The sequence below is a fragment of the Vigna angularis genome, chromosome 2 (genome assembly GCF_016808095.1).
Source record: "Vigna angularis cultivar LongXiaoDou No.4 chromosome 2, ASM1680809v1, whole genome shotgun sequence".
Classification (NCBI taxonomy): Eukaryota; Viridiplantae; Streptophyta; class Magnoliopsida; order Fabales; family Fabaceae; genus Vigna; species Vigna angularis.
The window spans coordinates 27178742-27201932 of record NC_068971.1 but is presented as its reverse complement, the minus strand read 5'-3'; the positions used below and the strand labels follow the sequence as shown (position 1 = coordinate 27201932).

General features: G+C 32.1%; 2 protein-coding genes across 2 annotated transcripts; both read right to left on the bottom strand.

Annotated features, from left to right (window-relative positions):
- Positions 1-4822: 4822 nt before the first annotated feature.
- LOC108329423 (uncharacterized) lies at positions 4823-9410 on the bottom strand. The gene is made up of 3 exons (XM_017563614.2): positions 8982-9410; positions 5381-7943; positions 4823-5288 (listed from the first exon to the last, which is right to left on the bottom strand). Exons 2-3 carry the CDS (start codon positions 7814-7816, stop codon positions 5013-5015), a joined length of 2712 nt encoding a protein of 903 aa, XP_017419103.1. The 5' UTR covers positions 7817-7943; positions 8982-9410; the 3' UTR covers positions 4823-5012.
- A 5692-nt stretch (positions 9411-15102) lies between these two features.
- LOC128195324 (uncharacterized) lies at positions 15103-18288 on the bottom strand. Its single transcript, XM_052872584.1, has one exon. It carries the CDS (start codon positions 18286-18288, stop codon positions 15103-15105), a length of 3186 nt encoding a protein of 1061 aa, XP_052728544.1.
- Positions 18289-23191: the final 4903 nt, after the last annotated feature.

Here is a 23191-nt window from a genome sequence, read left to right as displayed (position 1 = left end):
CTATCTGAGGTTCTCGTATAGTGAGTTGGGACGCTATGCGAGGGGTTTGGGGTCTGATACATTTCACAGTTTATTCCCATAGCGAGTTTAACCGCTATGCGAGTGGTTATGAGGAGTTGGTCTCTGTCTAAGGATTCGCACGGCGAGTTGGGTCACTGTGCGAGAAACTTATGGTTTCGCTATGCGGAGGTGTGTGTTGTGCAAGGGGTTCAGTTCTAGTTCAATTCTCTTTTGATCTTAAGTTGTTTTAAATGAAACATTGAGTGTTGTATGAAATAAGTTGAAGTTGTATCATGTAATATCAGTGGTTAGTGATGTATGTTGTATTTCAAAGTGTAAAGTTCAAAGTATGGTTAATGGACGTAATTCCATGATCCTCAAGGAGAGGAGACATGGTGGTGCCCTATGTTGTGATTCAAAGTGAAATCTCTAGTTGAGATTCAAGTAAGTTTAGAATGGATGCAGGAGCTTAGTCTTGGGGTTATCTTGAAACTCCAATGGTCTTTCATTCTCAAGTAGAGAGGATTGATCCATGTAGTGAGGAGTAGCAGGAGGTCCTAGTCTTGGGTGCTTCCAGTATGGCCCAAGGTGAGTGATAACGGACTAACCTCATGAGTGTGGTAGGGTGAAACCCATTGGCAATGTCTTTGTAAAGTAGTAGAAGCCACCACGAGTGCACGACCCGCCATAGCTCGGCAATCATTCTAAGTCCGGACGGTCAAAGTCAGTGTAGTGTTATGTGTGAAGAGTTTATGTGATGTGAATGAATAGTATGATTGTATGAAGTTAAATAAATTGGTGTATGATTAATCTTTGTTTAAACTAGCTTATCCTGTTGTGTGCTTGTATTTTGTATGTTATGATGTTCTTCTTTTGCAATGATCATCTTTTGGATGTGAACAGCGAGAGAAGAGATTTCTCTGGAGCAAGTATTGGATGGAGGTGATGATGCCGAGTAGTTTACTGAGTTTAGTAGGACCTTGTGTATAGTTTTGAGTCTTCTATATTATGTTTATAAATTTTTAAATTTATAGTTATTTTTGGATGACGGTAAAGATTTACTTTATCCTGTAGATGGATAAGTGTACTACTTTATTAAAATTTAAGCAATTAAAACGAACAGTTAACATCAATAAAAAGATAAAATTTAGATATACTTTTTTAAGTACTTTTAATGTTATTCTCAAATAAAAATTAGTGAACTAATGAATTAACACCTCGGTCACAATACCAAAAAAATATGCAAAAATTCATTACAGTACAAAAAAAATTATTAAATAGTAACTAATATTAAAATAAAAAATAATTAATTATTATATTAACTAATTTAAATATATCATCAAATTTATTAATATCTAAAATAGTCTTCATTATAAAAAATGAAAAATTATAATTAATTTGTAAATTAAAATATAAATTAATATTTAATATTAATTACTAATATTGTAACTATATCTATTATTAATGATTTTAAATTAGTCTTTACTTTTATATTAGAGGTTAATTCAAAAATTAATTATAATCTATTATTCATAATAAAAATTAATTTTTAATTTATAGATATTTTTGGTCAATGTAATAACTAATTAGTTTTCAAAATTGATGATTGTTTAACGATTTCAGTATAGTGTTAGGTCATAGATAATCATGGTATTAAATAAAACAAAAAAAACATATCTGGTCTAATAAGTTGAAAAAAACTCATAATAGATAAATAGTAAAGCATTTATTTTGATAATTACAAAATACAAATTTATATATAGGTTGTGATGAATGTAAAATTTGAGTTTTGATTAAACAGCAATATTTGAAAAACATGATTATAAATCGTATTTAAATTTTGTTTGAGGGGTTAGAATGATTGAGTAGAGGATGATTATTATTTTGAGGATGATATCCTTGAGTGAAGTCACATCATTTAAAATTGTGGAAAAAGCAAAAGCAAAAACAAGTAGCTCAATAGATGATGACTTAATGCATGATGCGCATGTGCCCCACCATGCCATGAAAGAGAAGAAACCCATCAAACATAAGGACAAGATCCAGACTAAACGGTCCAAACAAGGCATTGGGAGAATAAAGAAGGTAATTCCTATTACGATATTTAATAATCTGCTTAACTCAAGCTATTAATTTCTATCAATAAATTTAATTAACGTCCTATTTTCTATTAGGATATTTAATATTTTCAACGGCGTAAATGGGTTTGTTTTCTTGTTTAAACGTGGAAGAAATATTTTCTTAATTGACAAAATAACAAGGAAAATAAACAAACTAGTTGGTGAGAAAAGACTGAATTCATATCAAATGTGAAGTTCAACTTTAGAATATCACTAACAACTATAATGAGAAATAATAAATATAAATAATTACATGTGTATACATAGCTTTGAAGAATTTATTTAAAATCCCTAAACCGACTAATTTATATATCAATTTATAAACTAAAAATTATTAATATTTAAAACTCATGTTTAAGTTTGTGTTCTTGAATAGAATTGCAGTTTGATGACCCATCTATATATATTGGCATCAAATTTTCCAACACATCTCTGACGTTATTAATCCTAATTAGAAGTCATACCTTTTGTGTAAGTAAGTAAACTTAGGGATTACAAAATCTAAAGTACGAACTATATATTAATTTATACCTTATTTTCTCCAACAAAACTATTGATCTTTTTCTGAAGGAAGTTAACCATTTCATTGGATTCACTCTTTTCTATACTATTTTGTTTAGCAGGAAGTAAAACAAAAGTTGAAAGTGTAGTATCCAACCCAAAATTTCAATATATACCTTTAATACAATTTATTTCTATATTTTAGTTTCTGCATATCAATTTCTTTACTCAAAGGAAGTAAACGTCTTCAAACGGAAACAAGTTAACAGAAATATCCTTCAATAAAAATATATATAAAATTAATTTAATGTGCTCTATATATTTAGACAAGTATGGACTTTCCAAGTTTTCAAGCGTTCTCTTCTTCTCTCTATAATCTCGTATATTTTTATTATATTTTATGTATATTATGTTTAAAATACTAGATTTCTATATAAATATTTCATTTTTACTGAAATGAAAAGTAATTAATTTGGAAATAAATGAATATTAAAATATATATTTGATTAAAAGTTGAATATATTAATTGATTTGAGTACACAAATCCATCAAGCTGATTCACAATCTCAAGTATGGTGCGTTGAACCTCGTTATCATCACCAAAACCATCATCAAATCGTGCACCTCCAATTGCATCAACTCATCAAAGAGCGCAATGCACACCTTCTTTGAACCAGCCATCATCTACAACTACAAGAGACAAAATTTTAGGCAAATGATTAATTTCATGGAAACAATTATCAAAATCTAGGAGGTCTGCTGCATGTTTTACCTGAAATAGTTAACGAACCATCCAACCTCGCCATCATATTTCTAATAAAAAAGTTATACAAATATATATATATTCAATTTCAAAATTTGACTAAGCCTCAATCAAATTTAAAAATTTGTTGAAGTTTTTAATTGAATTTTAAAATATGATACAAAATTTAAGCATATTTTGAAATCCAATAAAATTCTTTTAAAATCCTTAATTGAATTTTAAAATCCAATGAAATTCTCAATTCAATTTCAAAATTTAGTAAATTGAATTTAGAAATTTAATTAAAGATTTTATCAAATTTTAAAATCTAATTAAAAGTTTTATCCAATTTTAAAATTTAGTAAAATCTTTAATTATATTTTGAAATTGGATAAAACTTTTAATTAGATTTTAAAATTTGATAAAATCTTTAGTTAAATTTCTAAATTTAATTAACAGTTTAAATATGGTAATACTATAATTCAATTTCAAAATCTAGTGAAACCTTATTTTTCCAAATTTGGTACATTACATTGTGATGAACTAAAGGAAAAGAGGAGAGAGTGTGACTAGATTTAGGTTAACAAAAGGTGTGAGAGTAAGAGATGTATGAAATAATTACATGAGAGAAAAAAAAGTTTTTACCTTTACCGAAAGTGTAGTTCAAGTATTTACAAAAATTTTGGAGGTGCAAGAAGAAATCCAATTGGTCTGAGGAAGTAATTCATGGCCCGACTAGAATAAAAGTTAGTCTTATCCAAACCAGAATCCCATTGATTTAACAATATGTGAATTCGTCTGTTGAACAATGCTTTCTCTTTGTTTAATGATATTTAATAATTTCAATTGATACAAATACTTAATGAAAAAATAGTAAAAAATAAAATAAGATTCATAAAACTATTCTTTTGATTTTCTGAATTTATTTTGGTGACAACTTATCATTTTGTTAGAAGTTTATAAGACCCGCAAAATGCAAGACAATATAAAATTTTAATGCTAAAATGTGCAAATTATTTTTCATGACAGTATTTGCCATGTGATGATAACTAAGTCATAAAATATGAGTATTTTTTTTAATTTTAATTTGAATTTTGTTCCTTTTTTGTATCCGATGAATCTATTTGTATTCAAATTTCACTTTTTTTATTCATCTATTCAGTTTTTTTTCACATTCTCTTATGCCAAACAAATTTTTTTACTCTATTATTTATTTATTTATTTTCATTCATATTATTCTCCACCTATTTTTTTCTTCTTACCAATAACTTTGTTTTCACTTTTTCTTATTTACTTCCATTCACTTTATTACTTTTTTTCCTTTTTCTTTCCTTCTCATCAACCAAATGTGTAAAGGTTAATGCTAGAGGGAATATAATTACTAATGTAATTTTTATTAGATTGTGAAACTCAACTTTGATGAGTATATGATCCTCTTATAGAAGTGCTCTTGAAGATGTACAGTGAATACTATACTATTCTTATTCATTCATGTTGTATTTTGTAAGATGTTGTACAGTGAACACAAGAATACAATGAGAATGACATTTTCTGCCACAACAGGTATTTATGGAGAGATATATAGCTTCGTGGTAATAATAATATACAACAGCTATCTACGATGGTGGAAAAGCCTTCACTTTATGAAATTAAACTCTGTCAGCAGGGGAGTATGGAGGAATTGGATTATAATATAAAGCTGCTTTACCCTGAACTTCATGGTTGTTCTTGGAACTGAATCCCTTATCGATTGCTTCTTGTATGTTATTCATTTCCAAGGAACTCTGTAATTTCTGATTGCCTAAAACTATCACAGAAACGAAGAATGCTTGTAAATGATTGATAGTTGAACTGTATTCCACCGAATACAATCCATCCTTCAATGGCAGCAAAGTGAATATGGGAGTGTTTTCCTCAGCTCCTTCCTGAAAGTTATGGCATGGATGATATTATTCGCTTGCCATTACACATATAATTGCATATACTCATGGCCACAAGAAGAAAAGTAAAAACATACCTGAACAAAAAGATGAAATCTCTCTGGGTAAGATTTTGAACTCCTTGGAATATTTGAACTCATGTTTTGGTTAGAGAGAACAAGCAATTTGCAACCAACATCCCAACCTCCACAATCACATGATCCCCCCAACTTCCATCTTTGGATCAATGGTGAAGGTTTTCCAGTGTTTGGTGAACTATGTACTCCACCAGGAAGTATAACTTTAATGCTGCCATAGATATCATTTTCTTGTGCTCTGCAAAAACATTTTTCATCTGCCAAGCACTTTAGGCATCCTTCATGGTTTATGTTTTCACAAGGAGTCTCGGTAACAACAGCTGCAAGCTCCTTGCTCATGAAGAACTGTGGTGTTTCTCGATCTAGCTGCTCAACTTCAACTCCCATTAGGACATATTCTTTCACCACTCTCTCTCTCTTGGACTTCTCATTGTTTGATTCAGCGATTTTAGAGCTAGAAACCCTCATCTTACCAACCATATTGTAGGCATATCCACAGTTTTTTTCTTTACTCCAATGACTCATCCATTTGCCACTCTTTTTCTTCATTTCATTAACAACGTAGAATGTAAAATAGCAGTCTAAATCATCCTTCTCCTGCAATGCTAAACTCTTCGTGGTAGCGACAAGAACCTTTCTTTCACTGTTGATCACAAATTTAAACAGAGGTACTCCATTTCTTATAGTTAACTGCAAAAGAGCTTGGAACGATGATTCCTTACTCTTTTCATCAGGCAGATTAATTGTCCTCAAGCTGGTCGAATCTATGCTTCCTTTTGATGTCACACTGTGTTCATCTGAATAGTGTATGCTTGATGTCTTATGCTTTAATATGGGGTCTAATAACCTTAACAAGGGGCTCGACCTGGTTCTGTTATGGCCTTTTACTTTATATTTGGTATGGTTTTCCAAACAAGCAGAAGATTCTGGTGTCACTGAACCAGACTTTGAACTCACATGCGTGGAGCTAAGCTTTGGAATAGAACCTTCCTTGAAACTGAAACTTCTCCCAATCCGACTTAAGCTTAAGCTAAGTCGACGACTAGATGAGGAATTCATAGGTGTCGGCTGAGGAATTTCGTGGTCCCGTGATTCCAGCACATTACTGAAAGCACACTGATTTTTTAGCTTGTTATCTAACACGTCCTTTTCAATGCATGTATCCTGAGATTGGAAACTCAATGTGTTATTTGAGCAAGATGCTTTCTTATATACACCAGAAGACCGACCAATATCTAGATCAGTATTATTACTCTGTTGCAGTGTTTCTGAGGAAACAAGCTCAGCCATAGAATGTGGAATTTCAGAATGTAAATCTTCAGTGTAAACCTCCTGAATTGACATATATGACAAACTACTCCGGCTTGATTCCGCAATGTCTTCATCGGATGAGGTTCTTGATCGAGAATTCTGAAAATAGTCTTCAGATTTCAATTGCAGAACTGTTCTGGGACGAAGCAACACAATATTACCAGGCATCCTATCACTATGTTTATGATCAGCATCCATATCTGATTCGTGCCACTGATTCATCTTGTTCTTGAGTTCACTGCTGCTAGAACTCGTTTGCTTCTGAGAACGAAATAACACACCTTTATTTTTTGATTCTAATGATGAAAATCCCTTATCAGAACTAGGCTTCAGATTTCTCTCCTTTTTCTTGAGGCTATGCGGATGCAAACCCTGCATTCTCATCTCATCTTCAATATTCCTACCACTAGAATTTTCATTAGATGCAGAGCTTCCAACTGCTGAAGTTATTTCATCATAGCCATTAACTTTCACCCTTTGAAGTGATGTAATTGACATTCCGAGCTCATCTCCAATGGTCTTTGTTTTAATTTCAGAATGTAGATACTGTTTGACATTCTGAGCAGACATTTTAGAATTTATAGCAAAGTCTTTTTTATAAGATCCCTTGTTTCTTGAAGAATCCAAACCTTTTTTACCATCAAGCTTTCTATTATGGCAAACAGAAATGGTAGATGATGTGGTGGCTGCCGTTGGTAATCCTTCTTCACTGCTATTGAATGATGTGAAATTGCTAGCTTCTGCCTTTGTATGCGTTTGCTTGCTCTTCCATTTTTCAAGTTTAGACCAATCAAGAACCCCAACATTTAAAGCCTTCCCTTGAATGCTTTCTCCTCCATCAGAACGCTTGAGAAATCCAGGCAAACTAGACATGTACTTGACAAGTTCATCAGGTGGAGTTGAACTTCCTTTTGCATTATCCAAGTGCTGAACCTTTCTTACTATGTCATGCTTTGCTTTATAACCAGAATCAATGCTTGCTTGACCAACAATAGACTTTGATTTTAACTTAAGTGAGTCACTTGGAGGTGGATTGGGTTGGAGCAAACTAGAACCATCCTTTGATGACTTTGACCTGCTTTGCTGTTTTGAGCTTTTCTTTCCAAGGGTTAAACCAAACCCCATCTCTTCAGAGGGATTCAACAACTCATTATACTGAAGGGTGATCAATGATATGATTTTATATACGCTAAGATTTCACTCTGAAGTTGCTCCCGTATACTCATGCTGCAGAGGAGTTACTGCACTTGATCTGGAGATGTTTACATTTAGATCAATTTGTACAAAAAAGCAAGAATTCCAAAAACAATGGTGCAAACATTAAATTCACAGAGCAAGGATTTCCCAGAAGGAGCTTATATGACATCAAAGCAGTTCAACAATGACCTCAAATTACATTTTGCAAGACAACAATGGCATGTGTTCATAAACAGAATAACATGTATGACACATTACAATTCATAATACAATAGACGTACTACATATTAAAGGGTATTCGGCAATTAAATGATATTAGAGGGGAAAAGAATCGTCATTTAAAATGGTTTATTGCTCTTTCTTTTAGTATATTTTGGGTACCAAACGCAAATAGCTAATTGTTCCTTGAAACATAGAAATTTAGTTTTGACGCTGAGAAGAATAAATTGGGAGTTGTGACAGAAAGCTATGTGAAAGGGAAGTTATTGAGTTTACTGTAAATATCAACGTCTTAATTCAGTGAACATAAACAATGAATATCCACCACTCCGTACTCAAGAAAACAACAACGAACGCATTTCCATACATTAACCTATGAATACGATGCTTCCGAATTAAATGCTAATTAATTTCACATAAATGCACATCAATATCATGGCATAACCTCTGTTTTGAACCCAAATCAGAACAAAAATACAACCATAGAAGTAAGCATAGGCTAATACTTATGCAAAACTTAGACTATAACATCAGAACCAATTAATTTGTAAAACGATGGGGCACCCAATTTAGTAAGACACAGCATGAGTCAACAATTGGAAGCAGAACCGAAATTTGTGAATGACACCAGAAATTTAATTCCCGTTTGGCTGCTGAGCAGAAAAAGATGCAGTAACCAAAAGTAAAACAAAACTCAAACACCCTCTTGCAGGAAAATCAGGACTAAGAAAACCCACATTTTCAATGAAACAAAGGAACCAAACACAAAGATAAAAAAGTTCCCTTTGAACCCTGGATGAAGTTTTTTCAAGAAAAAACAAACAACAAAGATAATACGCAGCGAACCGATCTCAAAGTTTTCTGAAGAACTTACCAACCCAGAGAACCAAGAGTGAAAAATAAGAAATCTTGGCAAAGGGGAGAGGGAAATCGTCCACGTGGGTATGTTATGGCGGCAAAATGGGAGAGGAACAGGCTTCGGAGATCCCGAGGAATATAGAAAGGTGATTGATTGGGCGAGGAATTCAATGCAGAAGAAGATAGGTTGGAAGGAGAGCTAAGAAGTGAAAATGAGCGGTGGCAGCACTGCGCAAGGCGTGTGGAATCATTGTTCCACGTTGTCGTTGATGATCGCAGGCATCGGTATCAACATCAGATAATCCATCTGTTGCTTCTTCTTGGTATTGGTATTTAATACATGTATGTGTTTTCTTCATTGATAAACAAAGAGAGAGAAAATAATCATAGACTCCAACCAATTCTTTCTTATGTAACAAAACACACAGAAGGAAGAAGATAGAGAGGGTGTGTGTGTGACAGTGAAATGAAAGTGTATGTTGGGTCGCTCTGTGGGTCCCATGATGGGAAACTTGTTTCCCTTTCACGATTGCCTATGTTCGAGAGCTAGGGTCCACTAGACTCCAACTAATTTTTGTTTATTTTAATAAATATGGTAAACAACTATATGGCAAACGAGTAAAGCTTTTACATCATTAAATAATATTATTTTATTATATGTATCACGTAAAATTAATAAGGTTTACGTACCTTTCAAGTAACTTGAATATATTAATTTCACTCTTTATTCAAAAAAGTTATTGAGCATTTATAATATTTTTATTTTAATATGTTAATGTTTAATTTCTGTTATTAATGAATGTGATTGCTATTTTTGTTTCAATAATGTGATATAAAATACGATTTTTGTAATCCGATTATATCTTTAAATAATGTGAAACATTTAAAACAACTACTTACACATGAAAACTGAAAGGGATCATTAGCGAATAAAACTATAAATTAAAATAATTTTACTAAGATAACCATAGAGAGGTTATATCTTTAGATTAAGTACAATTTTGAAGAATTAGAAAAAAAAAATCACTTGATGATTAATTAAAAGTTTGATTAATCTAAAAGAGATGTTTAAAATGATGTATAGAAATTAAGAATGAAACTAAAAGAGGGAAAATTGATAGTTGGGTTTGGGAATAAGAGCACTTTGATTATGCTGTTTTGCAAGAAATGCAATAACGATTGTGAAAGAGTGACAAAATAGCATGAAAGTAAAGACTAATATAGAAACCAGTTATCTCCTTTTGAGTGTTTTGCATCTCAAACTATTATAGTACTTTAATAAAGAGTTCTGACTGTAATGATTGAATTTTGTTGGTTATAACCATTGGAGTTGTGCTTCTATTGATTTCGGAAAGGAACCAAATATATTGATGCTGAGGTTAAGTGATAAATTTATCAAAGTGTTTTGACCTCATTACATTTTTCTGAATAAGATCAATGATCTAAAATCAAATTATTCGTTTCCTCTTTTACAAAAAAATGCTAAAGAAGTTCAAAGATGATTGCTTTTGTAATCATCAACTTTAAATTCCTCGATGTTCGTGCTGTAACCTAACTTTCAACATTATGAAACTGAATATCAAAGATTTGAAGTTTTGAACATTTGAATAAAGAAAATAGTGACATATGACTCTAATAATTTAGCTGATCCGATAAAAAAACAAGGAAAAATTTCATATTCCTTTTGAATTACTACCCAACAATACTATCTTTTCTGGCTATATATACAGCTTATAGTATCGTGGACGCCAAGCATGTCATCTTTCTCTTAAGAGTATCTATACAACATGTACGAAATACTATGCTGCATCTTTTTGATATAATAAAGGTTTTTTTCACCAACTTAAAAAGCATTTTACTTTTATACGTTAAATGCAGTTTAAACCAAATTATCTACCTTGTTCGGATTTTTCTTTAAGTTCAAATAAGTTTAATGCACTATAAAAATAGAAACAAGATTATTACTGAAAAAATTGCATAATCTTAAAATTTGAAATATAAAAAATAAACCCAACAATTTCTTTTTTAATAAAAGACCATTATAAAAACCAAAAGAATAGTATTATCACGAAACTTATGCTCTTTAAAAATAATTTTCTTTTAATTTGTACATATTGGAGGAGTTACACAACACTTATGACATCAGATCCAAATAGTATTTGTGACATGCTATGTTAGGATTCATCTCTTTCTGTTTTTATTTTCATTTGTATATCAGATAGATTTATTATTTGACTTGAATATTGTTATAATTTGTTGACTTATTACAGGTCGCATAATAATATTTGAATTTGTTTTGAATTTTCAATAATTCTTAAGTTACTTAATCACTCATTGTGTCACAAACAGTGTACCATGTATGATACAACATTGTACCGGTTATGTTTGTTAAGCACAATTGTGATTTGTTTGCAAGATGATTTTGAATAGATATTACCTCCATTTCTTGATCTTCTGATTTGAATTTAAAAGTAAGACTTTTCCTTTTAGCTTTATCGTTGCCTCCCAAAATAACTCGTACACACTAATACAAAAATGGTTTTTTATACCTCTTAAAAAAGGCTTTTTATACCTATCTTTTAGTAGGTATAGAAACAAGGGGTATAGAAAGTTCACGATCTTTTATACCTATTTTTAAATCGGCGTAGAAAGTTTTCATTTTTATACCTGTGTTATTCATAATAGGTATAAAAGTCTTATATTTACACCTAATACTATGGGAGCAGGTATAAAAAGTCCTCCTTAGAGAAAATTTTCTTTTTATACCTACTGGTGCTATAATAGGTGTAAAAAGTGACGTTTTTTTTGAAAATATTTTATTTGTATGTATTAATATCCATATTCAGACCTGCATAAGATTCAATCCCAAAATACAATTTAAATATCAATAACAAGTAAAATAATCAATATTATTTTCATCAACACATCAAAATGTAATATCTACCTAACAAAGTTCGTAACTATATTTACCTAACATAGTTACTTAACATATTACACATAAAATAGTTCCTAAACTCAAAATGTAATATTGAAACATCCAATCATTTACAAATGGTTAAAAGAAATGCAGCCCATTGCTCCCGAACATCCTTTATGACATGTTGTTCCATTGGAGACGTGTCATCAAATATCTACACAATGAATAGTTTGAGTAAAGTTATAATATTAATGGCTTAATATCTTAGTTATAAAATGTTCACATTACCAATTTCCATGAGTCAATGATATTTGCGGATATAATTTTCTGCATGTGCCTCATGACATAATATCCGCACTCAAAGCTTCCCGGTTGACGTGAGCACTACAAGTTAAATTTATAAAGTATCATAAAATTTATAATTGTATTTATAGTTTGAAAGATTAACTACTTACAGTTGGTGCAATGAACTGCAACTTCCTTCTAGAGACGATATGTGTTCCCTGCAACCTTGAATATGCCTCAACCACTCTATAAAGTTAAATGTACATTGAAATGAGAACTTAGTAAAATCAGATATGTCTACACTACAAATAAATTATTAAAAACTTACAATATTAGTGTATTTTTAATTGCCAAAGTGTGAGGTTTTTTGTGCAATGAACATAAGAGAACTACAAGAAACTGTTGAGGAAGAATTAATAACAATTGCCAGTGACCCCTGTAGATTCAAACAATAATAGTGTTAAATAACATTTACATAAATAAAATTTATTAATAAAAATTATATACTTACTGTTGCAAATAAGGTGCTAAGTACACTTGCTTTTTTCCGTTTACAAAAGCCTCTAAGAGGTAGTTTTGGACCTCTTCACCTTTATTCCCAACTCCTTGAATGGCAACAGGGTCAATAAAACCATAAATGTGATCATTCTTCTTTTCAATGGTCAACCGATGTAAATACCTTAAACATTGAAAATGAATAATGTTAGAATAAAATATTGAATATATTTAAACTTCATAAATGTAGAAATTTACTTACAACAACCAAAGTTGTAGTACTGATATACATAACATATCAGTGCCAGAGAGAATTTCAAAAATATCCCTTTGACATATGAAGAAAGAGAGTGAAGATGTCCTGTTTGTGACTTCAGGAGGCATTTGTAACTCTATAGGAGAAAGGGAGATCTTCACTGCCAACACACCAAGTTGTTCTAGAATTATGTGTTGTGGCGGCTGCAACTGTTGTTGCAGTGATTCATTCATATCTTCCTGCCCTTGTGCTTCAACCTAGTATACATATTTAAAAACTTACAAAATATTAATATTACTAATAAAAACAACAAAGTGCATAACTAAAACAATTACCTTCTTTACAATTGCTCTTGATAATCTAAGGGGCCAAAGGATAAAATTTCCAAGGGCATGTCCCACTGTCTGAACATCCTCAGTGGGCACAGGGACTCCAGCTGTAGCATTTCGTACGTCTACAACCACCACTCTCATCATATCAGCTGTAATGGTTTCATGGTGTATGGTTGACCCCAATGTATACATTTTACCTAAGTTAACCAAATAATATTTGTAAAATATATCAAAGAATATGATTCAACAAACAAGTACATTTAGACAATATAATAAGATAAATTACCTAAGGCCACCAAGCACTGTAGGGCATCATCACTAAACAACTCGTAGTCTGCATCAATAGTGGGAGAAGCGTTTTGAGGAGAAACATCACAACTCTCCTTTGTGCTTATACAAAGATTAGAAGGTTGAGGAAGATTCCTAGGTTGGCTTGAGGAGGAGGCTAATTCTGCTCGCACATCTGCTAACAATTGTGCCCGCATATCAGAGTACTCCTTCTTCAATTGTGCTCTCATATCACCGTACTCTTTCTTCATCTCGCTGATCTCCTCCCTCATCTCCTGTCTAATTTCTTCTCTTATACCCTTGAGGACCTCCTCACTAACATGGGCTTTACTATGATGACTTGTTGGAGGACCAAAGAATTGACGAATGCCAATAAATTTACCAACACCTCGAACACGTCCAGAATGCTCTGGACGACCAATGGCAACTGCCAATATGTCCTCACGACCCTCGGGAGTGAATGTACCTTGTGTGCTATGCTCGACCAACTCATCCTACAACCAAATATTTAAAGTTAAGTTAATCACATATGGGAGATCATATGTTGTTATTATATGAACTTACAATGCGCCTAGCTATGCTCGCGGTTTCCTCAGATGTGTACTCCCCAGATGGTCTTTGACGAGCTCTCTTCCATGTAACATGGCGTGGAAGACGAGTTATGGTACTCGTATCGGAGGCCCCAATAGGATTAGAGGCAGATGCCTCTTTCATCATCTTCTGCTCCAATTTCTCATAACCCCCACGAGACAATATATGAGGGTGGACATTTTTCTTTGCAATCTCCTGTGCAGCTCTCCTCTTAGCCTAGTGTATAGATAATTAATTATGTTAGCAATATGTTAACATAAATAGTTAAACTATAATATAAAATGAATTTACCTGAAAGACAGGATCTAATCGCTTCAACTTAAAGGCTTGCCATGTTTCCTCATCAAGAAATTGATACTTTTCACAAGGGCTTTTATCAGTTTTGGAACCATAAATATAATGACTTGTAAGCATAGTCTTGAAATTCTTCCATCTTTCCCCGACATATGAAATCCATTTCGTCCTTAATAGATCAGTGTTTGGGACATCATATGTGACCTGTGCAATAAGAATGAATGACATGTTAAATATGAGTTATATATGTTAATGACACATTATATCAAAGTTAAGATTTCATACCAGGATGCTTTGCCATATTTGGTTCTTCACATTCTCTGGAACATGATCCCAATCATCACAAAGAATAGATGCCTTACTTCTACCGAGCAAGGCCACATAACTAATGAATTTCGTGCTATTTTCTCCCAAGGGTTTACATGTCTGCATATCAAAACGAATGGGAAGCCTATGATCAGCGTTGCGGGTGGCTACCAACTCTCTCAACCTTGTCCCAGACCTACCTTTTTTTCGGGTAGGCTTATGAATGTCATCCGCACCTTGTGAAGGTGGGAGGTCACCAGATGGTGCGTCACTAGACATTTCCCTACATAAATCATTAAGTGTTAATAATAATTAATAGATACAATAACAAAGCAAAATATATAATACATCTAAAATTTCAGTTTATACATTGTCAAGTTGCAATGTTCTCCCACAACCCTTCATGATGATCATCACGTATGGCATGGACGTCGTCTACTTCATTATCGACATTCAAGGTTGGCATATTTGATGAGAAAGATGGAGTTTCACTAATATCAAGAACGACTTCATTATTGTCATCAGTATAATGCATTGGTCTACCTTGGAGCACCACTGACCATCTATTGTCTTCGGGATCAGTGACATAAAACACTTGTTTTGCCTGAGACGCCATGATAAATGGCTCTTCAGTATAACCTTCCTTTTCTAGGTCAACCAATGTAAAACCTAGATCATCGGTCCTCACGCCAGTATTACCATCAACCCACTTACATTTAAAAACAGGTACTCTGAAACTTGTGTAATCTATCACCCAAATATCTTTAATTACACCAAAGTAGCACATGGATGCCATCACAGGATTTTTGTCCTTTGAACTCGAGAAATGCATTGACTCGGCCACAACCATTACTCCACTATTTTGAGTGGTGCTTTTTTCATCTTCTTTTTGTGTATGAAATGTGTAGTTATTTATATCATACCCACACCAACATATGACATCAAAGTTTGGCTCACTTGATAGCCAATTTAATGTATCAGAAGTTGTAGGGTCAGCTTGAACTTGTTGTTTGAACCACTTTAAAAAGGTTCTGTTGTGTTCATTAATGACCCACTTTTGAGGCATTCGTGGATTATTTCTCTTAACTATATCTTTATGAGCACTTAAGTACGGGATGACTTCTTTAGTGTTATTCAATATATACATATGTGCTCGTAGAATTTCAGCTCTATTCAGGGTGACAACTTTTGCACTTCTAGTACCCTTACCGACACCTCTTCCATGGTAACGAGACCTAGGTACCCCTATAGCTTCAACATCTGATAAGTAGTCTGTACAGAACTCGATAGCTTCCTCAGCAATATATCTTTCAATGATTGATGCTTCAGGATGATATTGGTTCTTTACATAACCTTTTAATATCTTCATGTATCGCTCAATAGGGTACATCCATCGTAAGAATACTGGACCACAAATTCTAACTTCTCTTACTAGATGAATAATTAAGTGGACCATAATATCAAAGAATGATGGAGGAAAGTACATCTCCAACTGACACAATATGACCACAACCTCATTTTCTAGTTGATCCAACTTCTCAATGTCAATAACTTTACTACATATTGCATTGAAAAAGAAGCACAATCTTGTTAATGTGTATCTAACATTCTTAGGCAATATCCCCCGAATAGCCACTGGTAGTAGTTGTTGCATCAATACATGACAATCATGAGATTTTAACCCAAGTAATTTATGATCTTTCATGGATACAACTCGTTTAAAATTAGAAGAGTAACCCAGTGGAACTTTCACACCTTGTAAAAATTCACAAAAACTTCTTTTTTCTTGTTTACACAATGTGTGACATGCTGGAGGTAAGTATGTCCGCTTACCATGTGATATTGGAGCTAATTGTTCCCTTATACCTATTTCAACCAGGTCCAAGCGAGCATTGAGTCCGTCTTTCGTTTTCCCTTGAATATTGAGGAGCGTTCCGATAATACTATCACAAACATTTTTCTCTACATGCATAACATCTAAACAATGTCTGACATCAAGCACCCTCCAATATGGGAGATCAAAGAAAATTGACCTTTTCTTCCATATGTTGCTTGAAGTGCCTTTTTTTTGTGTCTTTCCAAGAACAACCCCAATGTCCTTCACACGCTCATATACTTGTGATCCACTTAAAGCCATTGGAGCTAATTCATTTTCTTGACACCCATCAAATGCTTTCTTTAATTTACGATATGGATGGTTTGTACTAAGAAACCTTCGATGTCCAAGGTATACTGTTTTCCTTCCATGCTGTAATTGACGATGACATGTGCCTTCTTCACATATAGGGCATGCTTTATGACCCTTAGTGCTATAGCCACTTAAATTACCATAAGCTGGAAATTCGTTGATAGTACAAAATACCATGGCATGCAACTTGAATGAATCACCAGTGTACCCATCAAACATATCAACACCTTCCTCCCATAACATCTTTAAATCTTCAACTAATGGGGCTAAATAAACATCAATGTCGTTTCCTGGTTGTCTTGGACCCGAGATCATCAAGGATAACATCACATATTTGCGTTTCATACACAACCATGGAGGTAAATTGTAAATCACTAACATCACAGGCCACGAGCTATGTTTACTGCTCAAGTTTCCATATGGATTCATTCCATCTGTAGCAAGTCCAAACCTAATGTTTCTTGAATCTTTACAGAAATTAGGGAACATGGAATCAAAATTCTTCCACTGCATTGCATCTGCTGGATGCCTCAAATTCCCATCTTTTATACGTCCATCTACATGCCATCTCATGAGTTTTGCATCATTTGAGTTACTGAACAAGCGTTTCAATCGTGGAACAAGAGGAAGATACCATAAGACTTTTGCAGGAGGACCCTTACTATCACATTCAAACTCACCCTCTTTTTGTTTGTATCGTGATACCCCACATTGTGGACATTGATGTAACTTGGCAAACTCGCTCTTGTACAAAATACAATCATTTGGGCATGCATGAATTTTTTTATACTCCATACCCATGGGACACAATATCTTCTTCGCATCATAATTGCGTGTTGGCAATGTGTTACCTTCAGGAAGCATGTCACTCAACAACTCAAGCAACTCTGTGAAGCTTTTATCAGTCCACCCATTTCTTGCCTTCACATTGAACAATTTTAACACAGCTGACAATCGAGTATACTTAGTGCATTCTGGATATAAAGGTTTTTCTGCGTCACTGCACAAGCTGTCATACATATGAGCACGTTGGAAGGAATCATGTCTGACATCACATATCATGTCCTCTAACCGATCACCCATCTCTAAATCAACTTCTTCTACTTCTACTTGAGAGTTACTTACACTTGGCATGTCTATTAATTCACCATGCCATGTCCACTTTGTGTAGCTCTTTAGGAATCCATCACATAGAACATGCTCTCGAATAACTTCAGTTGGTAGTTTTCGCTCATTCAAACAATTAACACACGGACAATAGAATCTTCCGTTATTGTCTGGAACATTCATCTTTGCAAATTCAATAAATTGTTCTACTCCACTCTCATATTCATTTGTTGTACGTATCAAATTTATCCAACTCCGATCCATTGTTATCTGTGAAAGCAATCACCTTTATAATAGTCAAAAGTATAAATATGACTTTTACAACAAGAGCAAGAGAAATGAGATTTTTTTATTGGGATGAGTTATCCCAAATGATTTTTTCTTTGAAACTTTCCAGGTGGTATGGTGGCTGGTGGTATTACTATTCTTGTGTTATTTTCTCTTCCCATCACAGAAGAGTTCAAACTAATTAACTTTTACCAATTTCCTTTATCACCACATCATAATAATGAACAGGTAATCTAATAAAATAGTAAAATTTCATTAGAAATTTATGAAAAAAAAATCAACTACATCTAAAAGGAGAGTCACATTTGTTACAACTAGATTGTCAGCTACTGTCTTAATCCTTTGTAAACAAAGTACATAGTGTAAGAATATGTTGATAAAATTAAGATAAAATGAATTTACATTTCATATTAATTTAGTTATATTTAATCATGCGATATTTTTTATTGTTAAGTTAATTTGCTTAGCATATTAGTCATCATATTATTAACTATGATATATTTGTTAACTTAAATACTATGATATACTTTTTAAAATCTATGTTAGCAACAAAAAATTCTACAACTTTTACTTTTTCATATCTACCTTAATATCCTTGTAAAATAAAATACAAGTAGTATTATGTTTTTGCTATATTTAAACACATAATATACTCATTCGTTATGATTTTCTAGTTGTATCAAATCCTCCTACTTTGAAGGCTGATATGTTTTATTTAAGTCGAAGTATTTATAGATCTAAAATATATTTGTTAATACACTTTAACACCAAAGTCAAATATTTATGAAAAAATCACAAAAAATGTAATTATGAATGCATAACTTCACCAATATTATTTATAATATCTTTATCGTAGAGTTTTGATGTGATCTTATATTATGTAGGTTATTATCTATCATGTGTTTTTTTAGAGTTTTACTAACCTGACTTGTTCACCAAATCTTTAATTGTTGAAAACTTAGGAATACGATAAACATAAACTGAACAGAAAATACAATAGAAAATAAAGAAAAAATAAAAATAATTGAAAATATAATGGGTATGATTTTTTTTTAATTGTTAGCTAATGCTAAATTAAATGGATAAAGAATAAGTTAAAAGTAGATTTTGTGATATTTTCTAGTTTATAAATAATTTCTTCAAAGGTTGTTTTGCGTCAAACATTTTTGATATGAACTAACAGTTTTTCCATAATTCTTCAAGCGTTACACATACAGTGCTGAATTTTGTTTTCTTAGATAACTACTTTAATTCATATTATTTGAGATGAAATAATTATTTTTACATTTTAATTTACAGTTTTGGAGATAGGTGATAACTAAAATCATATCTATAATATTTTTATTAATAAATTAATCAAATATAAAATATTAGATGTCATGTTGCAAATAAAAGATATGTAAATTTAGTTTATATAAGATTCTGATCTAATAAAAATATAACATTACTTTTAAACACTTTAGGATGTAAAAATACTGGATGTATGGCTTTAGTAACGTTATTTCCATTGAATTAATCTATTAGAAATAATAAATTTTATAAATTTCTTTCTTAAAAATTTTTAAGTACAAACTTTGATAGCAAATATATATAAAATAAAAGTAATAACGAAAATTAAATTTCAATTAACTAAAATTGTTAATGAGAGAGAATTAACGAAAGCCTTTTCTGAAAATAAACTGAGTTAATGATAAATCAACAAAATACTCGTATCAATGAACAAAATACTCGTATTAATGGACAGATTATAAGCTATAGACAACCTGTCCCATTGTTTTCCACGTATGTTTTTGGTTATTTTGTATATTTTTTTGTTGATAAAAAAGTTATATTATTGGCTGAGAACATATATGTGTGTGAGTTGACCCTAATTCAAGTAATATTATCATTATCTGCAATTAGTGATAATTGAGAGTAATAGTACCTTTGTTCACGAACAGTACCTTTGTTCACGTTTCAACAGGCTTCAGTGAAATTGGAATCACTTTTCAACAGGCTTCCAAACCAGTCAATCATTTCATGATTGGAAGTACCAAAACAGCAATCCTACAAAGGAAGAGATTGGCGCAACCAGATATTACAAATCTGCACTTCCAAAAACAGCCCCTGCACAACTAAACACACCATCCAAGCAAAAGGAAACATGCCACAGAGTAAAACAAACCATACCTGATAGCTTGGGCAAAGAATGCTTCTTCGTGTCAAGAATCCTTACAGTTTAAAAATGTCTTAAAAAAGAAGAAAAAAAATTAGAAAATACAAATTAACCCTTTTGTGGTTCTTATTCTAATAATTGGCATGAAAAATTATACCTACTTGAATGACGGAATAAAAATAGATGAAAAATTATACATATCTTAGCAGGGGATGCAATTGATAAAGTTCATGGACCATTTTTTCCAGTTTCTTTGATTTATTATTTGAGATACAAGAATCTGTTCTTGGAAAGAAGAGTGAAATATTTTTATTCTCAATTCAGGATATAATCTTTTCACTAATCTTAAATATTAATTTAGAATAAAATCTTTCAGCTGGTCCACTTAAGGTAGAAAATTCCTGATTTCCTGTCTCAGTTCTTCTTAGTTCTAGCTAAGTTGATTATTTTTTGGGAACTAAACTTTGATTAGCTGGAACCAAAGGTTGACTAATCCCAAAAGGTTGATTAATAATTCTAACATTATGAAATCTCAGCCAGAAAATCTTGTAAACTTACGAGAAATGAGCATTTTATTCATTTTCCAACTAGAATTTATATCTAAAGCAAATTAGAAAAGCCATTTAAGAAAGATGACTTTTATTGCAGAGAGCAATTTATGGTGTGGAGGGATACTAGAACTAGATGTTTATGAAGGAACATTACTGATATTGCTTCTTTGATTAGATGAAAAACCAGTTAGAGCCAACAATGTTGTGTCAGGAAAAGCAAATATTTTTCATGTTAAAGAAACTTGATGAATGGTTTTGTTTATGCTGACATGAAACCTTATGAAATTTAATCCTATATATGAAGAACTGAAATGTTTTCATAACAGTGTAAGCAAAATGACTGACCTCAAGAGCCCTGTTCTTGGCAAATGCTTCAGGATCAGCAGACAATCCAGCAGTGTCCCATCCATAGTCCCTTGGGAATTCTCCAGTTAAATAAGAGGGAGTCTGAGCCGAAAAGGGTCCCAAGTATTTCACTCTGTCTGGACCATACCACAATTCATTTCTCTGCTCACTCATCAACACAGATAACACTACATATTAGTCACACAACACAACCCAAAAAAACCAAAACCAGTAAGAAAAAATATGAAAAGCACAAACAAACAAACACTTGAAATTTTGTATTCTCAACTTTCTTCACTTTTACTAACTTCTTCAACAAACAAACAAACAAACCAACATAAACAAGGAGGAACTTATGAACTCAAAGGTTCACGTCTAAACATAACTAAGATCCAATCACATTTCCAAGACTAATTTCAAGAGGTTTTCATCACATAATTCAGATTCCAAACTAGATTCAAAGTGTTATATAAGAGAGTAGCAATTCTACCTTATATCAACTAAACAAAGATCTATCCATCAAAGGAAGAAATCTGAAATTTGGATCTTAAACAAATTTAAAGTACACAAGTTGATACGTTTAAATTTACTAAAGATAAGCCAAGATTAACCAAAGTATCATTGACAGTTAGAGTGAACAACATATTGAGTGTTAAACAGCAAAAAACTTCACGCCTGTTTAAACAACCTACTATCAGATATATACTCTTTATACATAACTACTGACAATTATATTCTACACATAACTTCCATAATTGTCCTTGATGATTAGTTCCTATTATATATAACTTTATAGTAGCAAAATGTGATTCAAGAGAATAAATATCACTCCTTAATACCACGTGAGTCATTTTCTGGTTTTTAATCTTGTTTAACATTAGTTCATTGCTAAAATTCTTGTCAATCTGTTTTAGAGTCATTGCAAACCTTTCCTTCACATTCCAAATTGCAGAACTAGCTTGTTTAAATGCTTCTTACTTAGTATAATGGTCAGAAACGAATTTAAGCTGTGTGAGTTGATCAAACTAGGAAAAGGCAAAGCTGAAAAAAGAACTGCACATGTGATTTGGATACCTTGAAGAATGTTTTATCATTGAAAATTAATATTTTATAATTATATATTTATTTGATAACTTATTTTCAAGAATAATGTAATTATCAAAAACATATTTTTATAATTAAAAATAAAATGAACAAAACAACGAATGTAAGTGATTGTATAAATTTATTTGGAATTCATGGTATTATTGTGTAAAGTAAATAAGAGTGAAAAAAATTTGTTTGAGGATGTTCTTAAACTCAACACCTCTTTAATAATATAAATATAATCAAAACATTATTATTTTGTAGTGTTAAATAAATTAAATTTTGTGTTTTGTGGTGTAAAAGTATCATCCGATAAGAGGCATTTCAAATGACAAGTCTGCAACATAATACCACAATAATTGCCTCTGTTATTCCTTTGTGAGCTAAAGTATCTTACAAAGTTAATCAAAAGTTTCATCCCTGATCAACTAAGATGTACAAAATAAACAACACAAGTAAAATTAGAATTAAAGCTAACTAGCTAGATCTATTCTGCTATTCAGATTACCCATGATACTAGCTTAATTAGACGACATGAATAGTTAATGGCTTTCTAAGAATACAAAAAAACTCAAATGTGCTGATTTCTATGAGCAACACGAAAAGCAACTCTAGCTGTTTGATGAATCTGTGGTTGGTTTTGGGTATGAAGAATAGCCTTCACAATAGTAAAGAAAACAGTCGTAGCACCCTAAGTTCAATACCTTGAACACCGTATTAGCCACCAACCTCTCTACTCTAC

Bases quoted from the DNA above. Each gene is read 5' to 3' on its own strand.
- LOC108329423 (XM_017563614.2), bottom strand. From the start codon at position 7,816: ATGGGGTTTGGTTTAACCCTTGGAAAGAAAAGCTCAAAACAGCAAAGC. The intron at 5,289-5,380 runs GTATGTTTTTAC...CATAACTTTCAG, and splicing joins GATTTCATCTTTTTGTTCAG to GAAGGAGCTGAGGAAAACAC.
- LOC128195324 (XM_052872584.1), bottom strand. From the start codon at position 18,288: ATGGATCGGAGTTGGATAAATTTGATACGTACAACAAATGAATATGAG.